This window comes from Aquarana catesbeiana, linkage group LG04 (genome assembly GCF_042186555.1).
Source record: "Aquarana catesbeiana isolate 2022-GZ linkage group LG04, ASM4218655v1, whole genome shotgun sequence".
In the NCBI taxonomy this organism is placed as follows: domain Eukaryota; kingdom Metazoa; phylum Chordata; class Amphibia; order Anura; family Ranidae; genus Aquarana; species Aquarana catesbeiana.
The window spans coordinates 571492015-571506372 of record NC_133327.1 but is presented as its reverse complement, the minus strand read 5'-3'; the positions used below and the strand labels follow the sequence as shown (position 1 = coordinate 571506372).

General features: G+C 41.4%; 1 protein-coding gene across 1 annotated transcript in view; it reads right to left on the bottom strand.

Annotated features, from left to right (window-relative positions):
• MRPS5 (mitochondrial ribosomal protein S5) overlaps positions 1–14358 on the bottom strand; it is a 263692-nt gene that overhangs the window by 33087 nt on the left and 216247 nt on the right. Inside the window, exons 7-8 of the mRNA XM_073628058.1 lie at positions 6858–6904; positions 4631–4688 (exon numbers count right to left, since the gene is read on the bottom strand). Coding sequence (XP_073484159.1) covers positions 4631–4688; positions 6858–6904 — 105 coding nt within the window. The remainder of the gene's footprint in view (positions 1–4630; positions 4689–6857; positions 6905–14358) is intronic.

The window sequence follows — 14358 nt, the reverse complement described above, 5'->3', positions numbered from 1 at the left end:
GAGTACACATAATAAGAATATCAGATGAATTATTGTTGGCTTTTTTTTCCCTGTGTGCTAGTCTCATATCGAAAACCAATAAGTTACTAAAGTTATGAAAATTCTTGTACGACAGAATACAACTTTGGAAGTGTTACAATGTATTGTATTGTATTCTTTCATTTCCAAGCATACGTAGTTTTTATCACAATTTTTTCTGTAGAAATACTATACTAATTACATGAAAATCATTAGTTCTGGTATCATACGAGAACATTTTTTGTGCTTGTCCCTTCGGAAATTTTCGCATGAACTGTTGTGATCGGCTCTCGAAAGCTGTGTACTAATGATCAGATTATTGGACGATTGCTCCAAAAGCGGTATATTTCGTTCGATTTTCTTATCGTGTGTACTAGGCATAAGTCTGACTGCCCTCTGTGGTGAACTCCAGCTGTAAACTAACCAAAAAAAAGGAACAGTGGCTGCATCTGACGGGCACAAGTGGCTGCATATGACGGGCACAAGTGGCTGCATATGATGGGCACAAGTGGCTGCATATGATGGGCACAAGTGGCTGCATATGATGGGCACAAGTGGCTGCAATTGATGGGCACAGTGAGGCTGCAACTGATGGGCACAGTGAGGCTGCAACTGATGGGCACAGTGAGGCTGCAACTGATGGGCACAGTGAGGCTGCAATTGAGGGGGGGGGGGGTGTTTCAGTATTTTTCAGTTTGTTTGCGCCCCCCCCCAAAAAAAATTTTTTTGAGCACCAGCCGCCACTGCCTAAAAGAATCAGTGCACTCTAGGATTATACAGTGGGGACGGAAAGTATTCAGACCCCTTTAAATTTTTCACACTTTGTTATATTGCAGCCATTTACTAAAATCAAGTTCATTTTTTTCCCTCATTAATGTGCACACAGCACCCCATATTGACAGAAAAACACAGAATTGTTGACATTTTTGCAGATTTATTAAAAAAGAATAACTGAAATATCACATGGTCCTAAGTATTCAGACCCTTTGCTGTGACACTCATATATTTAACTCAGGTGCTGTCCATTTCTTCTGATCATCCTTGAGATGGTTCTACACCTTCATTTGAGTCCAGCTGTGTTTGATTATACTGATTGAACTTGATTAGTAAAGCCACACACCAGTCTATATGACCTTACAGCTCACAGTGCATGTCAGAGCAAACGAGAATCATGAGGTCAAAGGAACTGCCTGAAGAGCTCAGAGACAGAATTGTGGCAAGGCACAGATTTGGCCAAGGTTACAAAAAAATTTCTGCTGCACTTAAGGTTCCTAAGAGCACAGTGGCCTCCATAATCCTTAAATGGAAGATGTTTGGGACAACTAGAACCTTTCCTAGAGCTGGCCGCCAGGCCAAACTGAGCTATTGGGGGAGAAGGGCCTTGGTGAGAGAGATAAAGAAGAACCCAAAGATCACTGTGGCTGAGCTCCAGAGATGCAGTCGGGAGATGAGAGAAAGTTGTAGAAAGTCAACCATCACTGCAGCCCTCCACCAGTCGGGCTTTATGGCAGAGTGGCCCAACGAAAGCCTCTCCTCAGTGCAAGACACAGGAAAGCCCACATGGAGTTTGCTAAAAAACACCTGAAGGACTCCAAGATGGTAAGAAATAAGATTCTCTGGTCTGATGAGACCAAGATAGAACTTTTTGACCTTAATTCTAAATGGTATGTGTGGAGAAAACCAGGCACTGCTCATCACCTGTCCAATACAGTCCCAACAGTGAAGCATGGTGGTGGCAGCATCATGCTGTGGGGGTGTTTTTCAGCTGCAGGGACAGGATGACTGGTTGCAATCGAGGGAAAGATGAATGCGGCCAAGTACAGGGATATCCTGGACGAAAACCTTCTCCAGAGTGCTCAGGACCTTCCGAAGGTTTACCTTCCAACAAAACAATGACCCTAAGCACACAGCTAAAATAATGAAGGAGTGGCTTCACAACAACTTCGTGACTGTTCTTGAATGGCCCAGTCAGAGCCCTGACTTAAACCCAATTGAGCATCTCTGGAGAGACCTAAAAATGGCTGTCCACCAACGTTTACCATCCAACCTGACAGAACTGGAGAGGATCTGCAAGGAGGAATGACAGAGGAGCCCCAAATCCAGGTATGAAACACTTGTTGCATCTTTCCCAAAAAGACTCATGGCTGTATTAGATCAAAAGGGTGCTTCTACTAAATACTGAGCAAAGGATCTGAATACTTAGGACCATGTGATATTTCAGTTTTTCTTTTTTAATAAATCTGCAAAAATGACAACAATTCTGTGTTTTTCTGTCAATATGGGGTGCTGTGTGTACATTAATGAGGAAAAAAAATTAACTTAAACGATTTTAGCAAATGGCTGCATTATAACAAAGAATGAAAAATTTAAGGGGGTCTGAATACTTTCCGTCCCCACTGTATATAGACTCTCCCCTCACCCTCTCTGTAAATTTCTGAAAGCTGAAAAACATCACCAAAAAAGTTTGCATATTAGGTTCAATTTCCAACTTATTTGCAGAGGTGAGAAGGCAAATAAAGCCTCATTCTCCAAAAGAGCACTAATCCTTGAGGGACCTTCACACTTTGTGTGCATTACCTGGCCCATTTTCATGTGGTAAGGTGGTGCATATATTTTGAGTAGACTAGCAGCACATTTTTATGCACTGGCAGCATTTTTGGCAACCAACCAAAATGTGAGTTGTAGTTGGCTTTACTATAGCTGCTTTTGCAACTGTGCAGGTACACCATTCTAAATGAATAGTACCACAAAGCAATGCACATAGTGTCATGTGTTGTTGTAATGCTTGTTGCCACAAATGAATAGGTGTGAACCCTGACTAATTATATTTGTTGATGCATAAAAAATGGGATGAACAAAGTATATTGCCAAGGCAGTCAGGTACCCCTATAATTTTTGCAGAACATGTTAGAAAAAGTAAGCAGTAATCATTGCTACTAGTGATTTTGCTTCTTTCTTTTTACAAAACTGCTAAAATTTAGGTAACAACATTTAGAAGTTTGCATATAGTCACATTCAGACAGATTTTTTAAAAAAAGGTTCATAGTTCATCGTTTCGTCACTTTGAATGAAATGCATCGGGAGGGATAATTGGCACTGAAGTCTCGCTAGTGTGCAATTCCAGGTCACCAGCAGCTTTATATGTGATTTTTTTTTTTTTTTTTGATTTGTCTTTATGTGGCTTTTATATATAAATTAAAACTTACTATACTATGAGATTCCCCCTGGGCTCTGGGTGAGCTTATTTATCCTCAGCTGGATTTTGGCCACTACTGCCTGCAGGATTCATCCACTGGGATACCCCCAAACGGATCTTCATATATGCATAAAGCTTCCATGCTGCTGTAATGGCAGCCATTTAGTCCGGTGAAATTGCATTTCACTTGATGGTGGCGGTTTATTTGTTTTGGGGACTACTGCTGTACATCTTGCACACTGGAACGCTGGTCTTATTTTCAGATTGCTTTCAGATTCATTTGGATTGTTCTTTGATTTTATTTTGGACTATTGGACTATTTTTTGTATTTTTTGTCAACGCAGCTTACAACTGATTTTCATTTTTTTCATAGTTTGGGTGCGACTCCTTTTTTACAATTTACTATATAAGTTGGATATACTACTTATGTGCTAGCTGCCTCAGATGTACGCAACATATTTTTGACACATAGCGCAGCATTCTTTATTTTTTATTACATTCAGACAGCTGCAGAACAAGAGTGCTTGGGAGCAGGACTGACAGCTACTTCAGTGTTGCGACATACAATCTGCTGAATACAATAAATAATGAAGGCCATTTTGTGAGTGTAACAAGAAGCAAAGCCACCTACTTATTTACTTGCAGTAAAGGACATCTACTGCCAATATATATAGCTGTGCTACAATCAAGTGTCAGTGACTGGGGATAAATGACAGGGAAGGTGTTAGCTTTGGATAGGTAGCAGTTACTTGCTACAAACTGGATTGACAAGTTTCTCTACGTCCCTGTCAGTGATACACATGGAATGACACCATTTTAAACAATGCAGGATTGTAATGTGAATATTTTAGCTCTAAAAAAACATATCTATTGTAAAGGTTAGTGTTGTTAGATGGCACATATTAGATGGCACATTAATCCCCCTCAGTGGGCGTTATCAATTGCTAAACAGTACAGCAAATATTCTGTAAAAGAATACAGGATAGAACAGGACCCAGGGGAAGAAATAGATTAATATAGAATGTGGCCCTAAGCAAGGTAGACAAGCTGGGTGCTAAAATTACCACAAGAATGTGTTTACCTGCATTTCTAGTTTTTATTCAGCACCCTCCCCTCTCAACCAGTGCAGAGAAAATTTCCTACTATTCACGACTTTTGCAGAGCTCTGCATTTGATCATAATGCTACAAATTACAGCAGAAGCCACTGTTACGTATGGGCTCCCACTCTAATAGAGGTCTGCATCTAGCCTGTATAAATTGAAGGGGTGCTGGCTTGGGGAGCAAATGCCACCACATCCTGGCACAGTCTGTCCCTGCAAATATACATTTGTTTATTAATTAGAACAATGAGAAAGTAAAAGGAACAGTAACATTAACATAAAACACCACACAAACACACGTTTTTCAAAACTTACCAGTATGATTGTTGTATCGTTCTATGTAATGCAAATAATGGACAGCTCTGTTCTTTGCCTGTGTGAAAAAAGTATTAAAAGTTCAAGATTAAAATATATATACATTTGAAGCAGAGAAGTTAGCAGGCATATACTGCACTACATGCAAACCAGGGACACTGGAGTGAGAAATCTGGAGAGGCAGCGACATGCAGTGCAAAATAACAGCAGTATGATAAGAGCTGAGACAAAATTGCAATCAACAATGTGCATAAGGGAAGTACAAACAGCAATTGGCTACTTCTGATTGCTTGACGAGGATTACTACACTTATAAGTTCTTTAGCTTACTGAAAAAAGTCCACATCATCATACTCTGGTAAAGTGGTCCTTCAACTATGACTCCTTGCTTTCTGATTGCTGGCCCCTTTGAGAAATCCCTGCATGGAGGGCCTTCTCAGTGTAGGCTAAAGTCTGTGTGCAGAGTGGTAGTGGGTGCTGGGACTCTAACCACTGAGCACAAGTTATGGGGGGAGCATACCAATGATATAGTTCTATTCCCCCCATTGACACCAACTATGAGCCACTATTTCTCTTCCCACTGACACCAATGATGAGACACTATTCTTTCTCCAACTGACACCAACAATTGGGAACTATTCCTCTTCCCACTGACATCAACAATCAGGAACTAATGGATGACAGAAGGGGCACCAGACTAAGTGCAGCGGTTAAAAAGTATGGGATTTATTGAGGCACAGTAAAATTGGCAACTCACATTTAAGTGGATGAAAAGGAGCATGTAGGTAGATAACACAGCTAGAATCAAAGGTATCCCCGGGATGGTGACATCGGTATCGGCCGGGGTGGAACCAGCGCACAACGCAAATGGCGCAGATACTGGAACCGACATCAGCTTCACTCTTAAGGGTGCTCAGTATTTATTACCCACATGTCAATTGCTTGACATATTCCACATGGACTTTTATGCACTCTAATGAACTTTTATGGACATCTTCCCAGTGGCCTTTGGCTTACTAGTCCTCCAGCATCAGGTTCCATTGTGTTTTTAACAATCAGGAACTATAACTTCTCCAACTGACAACAGTGATGGGGAAATATTCCTCTTATTATTATCATTATTTAAGGTACTTATATAGCGCCGTCAATTTATGCAGCGCTTTACATATACATTGTACATTCACATCAGTCCCTACCTTCAAGGAGCTTACAATCTAAGGTCCCTAACTCACATTCATATACAAGGGCCAATTTAGACAAAAGACAATTTTACCTACCAGCATGTCTTTGGAGTGTGGGAGGAAACCGGAGTACCCGGAGGAAACCCACGCAGGCACAGGGAGAACATGCAAACTCCAGGCAAGTAGTGTCATGGTTGGGATTCAAACCAGCGACCCTTTTTACTGCTAGGCAAGAGTGCTACTCACTACACCACTGTGCCGCCTTCTCAATGACTTCAACGATGGGATACTACTCCTCCACTAACATTACCAACGAGGCACTATTCTGTCTCCAGCTGGGGAATTTTGTTTACTCCTAATGATGCTGTGGCATTCCTCCTACCACTGCCACCAGGGCATTCTTGCTACCACTAACCCTGGGGCATTCTTCCTACCACTGCTGTCGGGGCATTCTTCTTACCACTGACCCCAGGGCCCTTTCTTTATAATAATAATTTAAAAAAAAACATTTTTATTTTGGTCATATAAACAACCTCAATGCTATACAGGGGGTCCCCTAGTTACAAACATTCGACTTACAAACGACTCCTACTTACAAACGGAGGGAGACAACAGGAAGTGAGAGGAAATCTACCCCTAGGAAGGGAAATTCACTCCTGTAAGAGCTATTATGGGGAAAAGGTACCTCCACTGATGCTTTATCACCAAGGCTTGTTTCCACAACAAACCAACATTTTCAAAATCCAATTGTCATTGGGACAGAAAGTGAGGTGAAATCTTCTGAACAGGGGCACACACAGCAAAACAAATGTTACAGGGGTGATGATAACCCTTCCCTATGTTATCCAAAAAGCTTAAAAATCGTTTTTTTGGCTGGAGCTACACTTAAAAACTGTACCTGTTCCGACTTACAAACAGATTCAACTTAAGAACAAACCTACAGTCCCTAACTTGTTTGTAACCCGGGGACCCCTGTATAGGCTAATCTATATTAAGGTAAGCATCACAAACAAATCTTGTTTACAAGGAATGACAACAAAGTCTTACTTTTCTTAGTGCTATCATTCTGTCTGTGGCTTTTCCAATAGCAAAACCTGTGAAAAGAAAGAAAACACTGCATTACATGTCTAAACAACAACCCCTTTGTAACCTCCTGTTTGCATATGACCAAGGTTCATTTTTTTTCTTGTAGAATGGGGTTTTGGGTAGGTATATTAAATGGTCAGATTTATAGCTGTTTAAAGGACTGGTAATTTGTTGTAGGTACCTGATCTGGGGAGGATACCAACCTCATAGGCGTTCTCAAATTCTCATGCATTTTGGGCTTGACAATTAACAAGCAAAAGTCTGCTGCCCTAAACATTTCAGTTTCCAAACAGCTCCTATTCTCCACAAAGGTCAATGTTTCCATAAATTAATCTCCACCCGTAATCCATAGTTCCTCCCTGGTCTCGACAAGCTTCATGCTTTTTCCTGGTGGACCTCACAGTTCCAAAACTATACCAAACCACTCATCTCTAAAGGCTTAGCTTTCGGAAGTTAAAAGACAAATACCACATACCCAATATGGAAAACTTTAGTTACCTCCAATTGAAACACCGGATAATCAAACTCAATAAACCTAACTTCCGCCGCTTTCTCCCTTCAAGAATACCTTTGTACAAGCTTCCATAACTTGTGGAATCATGTCTTCAATTTATCAGATATTCACCGCAACTAACTTTGTAACCCTGCATGCCTACGTGTAGAAATAGGAAATAGATTTGGCCACATCAAAGGCACAAGAGGAGTAGGAAACCATGTGGACTGCTGTCTCTAAGGGTCTGTTCACACTGAGTCAGCACGACTTGCAGCGGGACTGCGTCAGGCGACCCAGGACATGACTCAGCGGCGACTTGCAAAACGACTTCTGTATAGAAGTCAATGCAGGTCGCCCCCAAAGTTGTACAGGAACCTTTTTCTAAGTCGGAGCGACTTGCGTCGCTTCGATTAGAACAGTTCCATTGTACAGAACAGGACGCTACTTGTCAGATGGCTAGGTCGCCTGACAAGTCGTCCCAGTGTGAACAGAGGCTAATTGTTCAACGTGCTAACTCTGTAATCAGCATCAGCTTGCAAAGTTTTAATGCTTTGGTGCTAAGTAAGTACCTATGAGAATTGCCCTTGCAATCCCCTCCTACCCTAAAACACATTTTTGAGGCTTTCTCAATAATAGCTCTGCCCACAAATAACTTGCCCCGAGCCCAAGCTTTATAGTCTCACTCATGGTCTATAACTAAGACAACAAAAATTGTTACCATATATTTTTATTGCTGCTAAACAAGCAGACGGACTGAACAGAGATATAAACAAAAATCTACCAGTATCCCAGGGATACTCACACAAAGTTCATATGCCTCTGGCAATCTTGAATTACATATGCTCATCTACAAATGGAAATAGAATTCTAAACCAAGTTAAAGCGGTTCTATGGGCAGAAGTTTTTTTTTTTTTTTATCTTAATGCATTCTATGCATTAAGATAAAAAAAAAACTTCTGCACACTCCCCCAGCCCCCCACCCCCCTTACCTGAGCCCCATCTATATCCAGCGATGTTGCAGGAGAGACTTGGCTGCCTGGGCCTCTCCCTTCTCATTGGCTAAGACAGCAGCAGAGAGCCACTGGCTCCTGCTGCTGTCAATCAAAGTCAGTGAGTCAATGAGAAGAGAGAGGGCTCAATGCAACAAAAAAAGCTGCTCCAGGTGAGCGAGTCTCTAGGCAAATCCCACACACTAGTCAGGTGCCATCCCAGCTTGCATGCTGTGTATCATAAAGCTAATAATTACGGATGGCTGCACTTCCAATAATCCTTTTTGTTGAAGCTTCATATAAGTGGTTAACAGATGGAGCAGGGGACTAAGAGGTAGATGCGTTTCACACGCAAATGTTAGTGCTTAGTCATTACCTATTGGAACTAGTCACCACAATCACCTATATACTGTCATATGAAGCTTGAATAAAAAGGATTATTGGAAGTGCAGCAATCTGGAATCATTTGCTTTATGAGGAGAGGAGGCAGAGGCTAGTTGTAGCTCTGTTTCTGAATGGACACACAAAGCAGCAGCTCAACTCAGGTGCCCCATAGCAAGAGGGAGGGGCCAGGAGTGCCAAAGAGGGACCCGGGAAGCGGAGGGCTGCTTGGTGCAAAACCACCATACAGAACAGGTAAGTATAACATGTTTGTTATTTTTAAACACAAAAAAAACAAGACTTTAGTATCACTTTAAATCTTGACTCCTGATAAATTTTTTGTATTGCATGCTTACATGGGTCCAGCTTACCACAATTAAATTGTCACTAAAGGCAATTTTTTTTGTGGATAGCGTAGAGAAATTAGAACACCTATCAGTTTTTACTGTTGTCTTTGTCGGGGGAATTCCCCCTCTTGAAAACTGAAAGTAAAAGATAATCCCAAACTTTGGGTTGACAATAGAACACTAATAAAGGGTAAATCTTCCAATGGTTACAGACTGGGACTCCCTCACTTTGCAGGGATTTCCTCTCACTTCCTGTTTTGGCTATGAGACATGAAGTAAAGGGAAATCTCCCCAATGGAGCACAGATGACTAAAAAGACTGAAAGGTGTTATAACCCTCCCTTAGGCTGCATTCACACTTCAGAATTTTGAATTGCAGGCAGATTTGCCGCAATTTTGCCGGTGATTTGAAAGTGACAATGTGTTAATGACAAATCGTGGGACTCATATTTGAGATGCCATTAATTTTAACGACACCTAAAATCACGGTGCAGGTCTGCTGCGATTGTTGCGCGATAAATCGTGCTGCAATTGCGGCAACCCACATCGCGTGAAGCATGCCGCTCAAAAAAAATTTGAGAGTTACTTTTGGGCGACATGCTTCACACGATGCAGATTGCCGCGCGGTTTATCGTGCGACAATTTCAGTAGACCCGCACTGCGATTTTAGGTGGCATACAAATGAATGGCATCTCAAATGTGAGTCCCGCGATTTGTCATTCACACATCGGCGCTTTCAAAACGCGGGCAGAATCGCGGCAAATCTACCTGCGGTTCAAAACACTGAAGTGTTCAAAGTGCTGATAGTGAACACTATCAAAAAATAAAAAGCTTGGACTCTAGTGACACTTTAAAGTATGCATTACTGTTACCTGATTGACTGCTGGGGAAAACGGAAATCACTGTAGCAGTTGGCGCTACTAAAGCGATAGTCACAATCTTCTGGGTCCTGCACAGGAACTATGCGAGTGGCTACCCTACATCCCTCCTCTCCAACTTGTCTAATCAGAGAATGCCTTGTACACACATTACCTTATCATCTCTCCATTAACTTGTCAGCACATGTGACATTCAGACATTTTCTGGTATGGGGACACCGTGGTTGTAATGTAGGCTACCCTACATATTATGGTGACCTTCTACAAGGGACATTCTAAGTACACAAGCTGAAGCTCTGACACAATTATTCCAGCCTTGGCAATTGCAAATGTACAAAGAAGCACATCGGTTGAAAGTGAATAAAAGCTATTTATGTAATATTCTTTCCAACAGAAGATGTGCCATTAAAACATACTCATTATTTTCAGCATTTTGTAAAAAAAAAAAAAAAAAATGACTCACTGTATTGCTTTTTTATATTACTTCTTCAACAAACATGCACATTTTTCAAGAATGCATTAAACAAAGTATATAAAAGATGACACTTTTTTATTTTAAGAATCAATAACCTTGAAATAAATAGGAAAGTAGATTTAAATCAGGAAAATACATGCAAAAAAAAATGGATGTACTTCCTTTATGTTGATGCCAATTATGTTTTTTTTTCTTTTTTCTGGGGCAAAAAATTTAACATACAGTACATTCCATGTATGACTGGTTATGCAAAATAAAATCTTGCCAGATTTAAAAAAAAAAAAATTCACATACAATAAAGCGTAGTATAATAAAGGGTACAAAGCACACTTGTGTAGATTGTAGAGCCTGCAGCAAAGTTCAGTAATCCCTCAGTACATATAAAAAATATAATAATTCACACCGGAGTTTTTTTTTTTTTTTTGGGAGCACATTCAGGCATAGACTTCAATGGGAATACCTGTAAACGTGCGATACATGTGTTTTTGCACGCATATTCCTCTCTTCCTATATAAATGTTCTCTTCCCCTTGCCCAGACCAAGAAACAAACTCCTGAAACTTAAAGTGGTTGTAAACCTCAGACATGAAATATGAACAAAGCTTATTCTTCTATAGTGCGTCTTAATCCAGACCACTAAGTGTCATTTCTGTGTGCTGATTCATTCCTCTACTATAAGCATGAGTCACTTCTGATGAGTTTTCCTGACACCAAGAGAAAAAAGGTGACAGGGGAGGGCATAGTCTGTGATTGACAGCCTCAGCTCAGTTCCTGTATGCTGTATGAAGGGGGGGTGTCCCTTCCCTTCAATTAGCTCTCCTCACTGAAGCTTCCCACCCCCTGCTTTTCAGAGCTGAGATATCCTGTGTAAATTCTGCACTTTGAATGGATGTAAGGGAAAGACGGCTATAGATGGACAGGTACAACTTATGTAGGAAGATTTGTTTCATCTTTGTTTATCACATGAGGCCAGTCACTTTAGTTGGTATATGTGAGGGTTTACAACCACTTTAATACTTTTGGAAAGATGCCTGTAAAACGCCTGAAAAAATGGTTCAAAATGACCAGTAATATGTTCTGCTCAAGGTGTGGATGCGGGCCTAATCAAAGAAACAGATATGTTCCATAATTACATCAAATTGGACCTAATCATGTAACAAATGTTTCTTTGTTAATAGAGGAATTTTGTGCGGCAACCTTTCCTTGTAATTTTATATATATATATATATATATATATATATATATATATAGAGAGAGAGAGAGAGAGAGAGAGAGAGAGAGAGAGACTGTAACAAATGAACTCATGTACTGTTCCAAGGGCATTAAAGTGGATGTAAACACGATTAATGAAATCTGACCTGGGCACATATATCTGTAGTGTTTACTTATCTCTCGCCAAAGCTCTAAGTCCTGTGTCTTTCTGCTGCTCTGTTCCTCTGTTATCAGCATGATAACTTCTGACAAGCTCTCCAAGAGCCAAGAAGATAAAAGCAGCTGGAAATTTGTGTCGGGGAGGTAACTCAGAGACTGATAAGCAGAGAGCTTGTCTATTCACAGCACAGTTCTGCAAGCTTCTTCGTTCCTCTGCCTATCTAGAGGGGGGTGTGTGTGCCTTTCCTCCAATCAGCTCTCACACAGCGTATGCCAAGACTCCACTCCCACAGCTGAAACAGGATGAAAAATTTCTAACACAATGTGCACTTTCTATAGATATACATGAAAAACTTATGTAGGGAGATTTGTTTCATCTCTTTGTATCATCTGAGGCTATTTACTTCACTGGGTATAGGAGAGGGTTTACATTCGCTTTAAGTCTACGTTTAAGTCAAGGGCAGGAAGGAATTAAACAGGTAGTGATTGGGAGGCAGACACAAAATGACAAAGTAATTTCTGCCTTATGTGCGAGTGTGGTCCCATAAGTTTTTAAATTTTACTACCAAAGGAAAAACCTTGAAAAATAAGTACTCTTGGAGGCCCACATTTTTTTCTCAAGGAAAAAGTGTGTAGTATTAAAATTATGACTTTAATAGGATAAGATAAAAAAACACTTACAAGATGATAGAAGATGCATGCTCATCAAAGTAAAGTGCAGTCCTGTCATTTCACATGGCTCTGTGGGTCCCACTGGGTCCCATTTTAATACTATACTACAATACACACTCAGGTTGGTGCCTCCCCCTCCCTGCTTTTTCCTAAGGCCTCATGCACACGAGACGCTGTTAAACGCGCGTTCAGAGGCAGTTGGACACTTTTTTCAACTGCCCCTGAACTCATTCAATGTTATCCTATGTGTCCATGTACACGGTCTCGTTTTTTGGCGTTTTTAGGCAGTTGCGTTTAACCTTGTTTTTCCAGAAGCAAAAAAAATGGGTTTAGACGCAAAAGTTTTCCAAGTGTCAGACGCCTTACGCGGCTAAACGCCGGTACTGCGTTTAGCTGCATTTGCGTTTATAAGTGTTTTTAAAGGAACCCTATTTTTTGGACCAGAAAACACAGAAATATGATGGTAAACTGCAGCAGAGAATGACATCTTGTGACCCGAATTTGGGGCCCCATATCTCAGGGCCACTTGGTGCTAGGAACCCCAAATTTGGTGTGCTAACACAGTGGAACTAGCACTACAACATAACATGGTCTTCCTAGCACCAAGTGACCCCGAGATACGGGGCCCCAAAGTCGGTTGGAAAATGTCAAGCACTTTTCTGCAGCAGAGAATGACATTTTGCGACCTTACTTTGGGGCCCCATATCTTGGGGCCACTTGGTGCTAGGAAAGCCCAAATTTGGTGTGTTAACACAGTGGAACTAGCATTACTGCCAGGTCGGAAAATGTCATTCTCTGCTGTGCAGACGCTTCTAGACGCAAACGCAGTAATACGTGGCTAAACGTGGCATGCAAACGCGGCAAAACAGACGTTTCTAGAAAGCCGGTTTCAATTTTTAAAAACATGTGTTCAGCAGAGTTTGCACTGGCGTCTCGTGTGCATGAGGCCTTACATGTCTTGCAGAGTTCTGGACACACTTAACCACTTCGGGACTGCCGCACACCGATGTACGTCCTCACTTTGAGGACGGATATCGTTGTTATGGCAGCAGCTAGCTGCCATAACCCCGGTATCGCCGCATTCGGCCGGCGGTCCGGTACAAGATAAAAGTGGTCTCTGTAGCGGATTCGCCACAAGATCACAGCGGCGGGAGAGGGCCACCCCCTCCCGCCATTTACTGGTGCCCTCTGCCGCTTACCGGAGTCGTCGGAATCGGCGAAGGCGATCCGGTCCTTCTCAGGGCTGTGCATGGAGGCGAGTGAGGGGAAGATGGCCCCCACCCATATCCATGACACTGCAGGGCAGAAGCGACGTCAAAACGTCACTTCCGGCCATAGCTCTTAAAGGGCCATTTTACTTTTTTCATTTTTTTAAATGACAACATTTTTTTTTATTTTTTGTTTTATTGTATTTATTGTAAATATGAGATCTGAGGTCTTTTTGACCCCAGATCTCATATTTAAAAGGTCCTGTCATGCTTTTTTCTATTACAAGGGATGTTTACATTCCCTGTAATAGGAATAAAAGTGACACAATTTTCTTTTTTTTAAACAGCGTAAAAATACAAATTAAAAGGTAAAATAAATAAGAAAAAAAAAATGTTTTAAACGCGCCCCATCCCGCTGAGCTCGCGTGCAGAAGCAAACACAGTAGCGCCCGCATATGAAAACGGTGTTCAAACCACACGTGAGGTATCGCCGCGATCGGTAGAGCGAGAGCAATAATTCTAGCCCTAGACCTCCTCTATAACGCAAAACATGCAACCTGTAGAATTTTTTAAATGTCGCCTATGGAGATTTTTAAGGGGAAAAGTTTGTCGCCATTCCACGAGCGGGCGCAATTTTGAAGCGTGACATG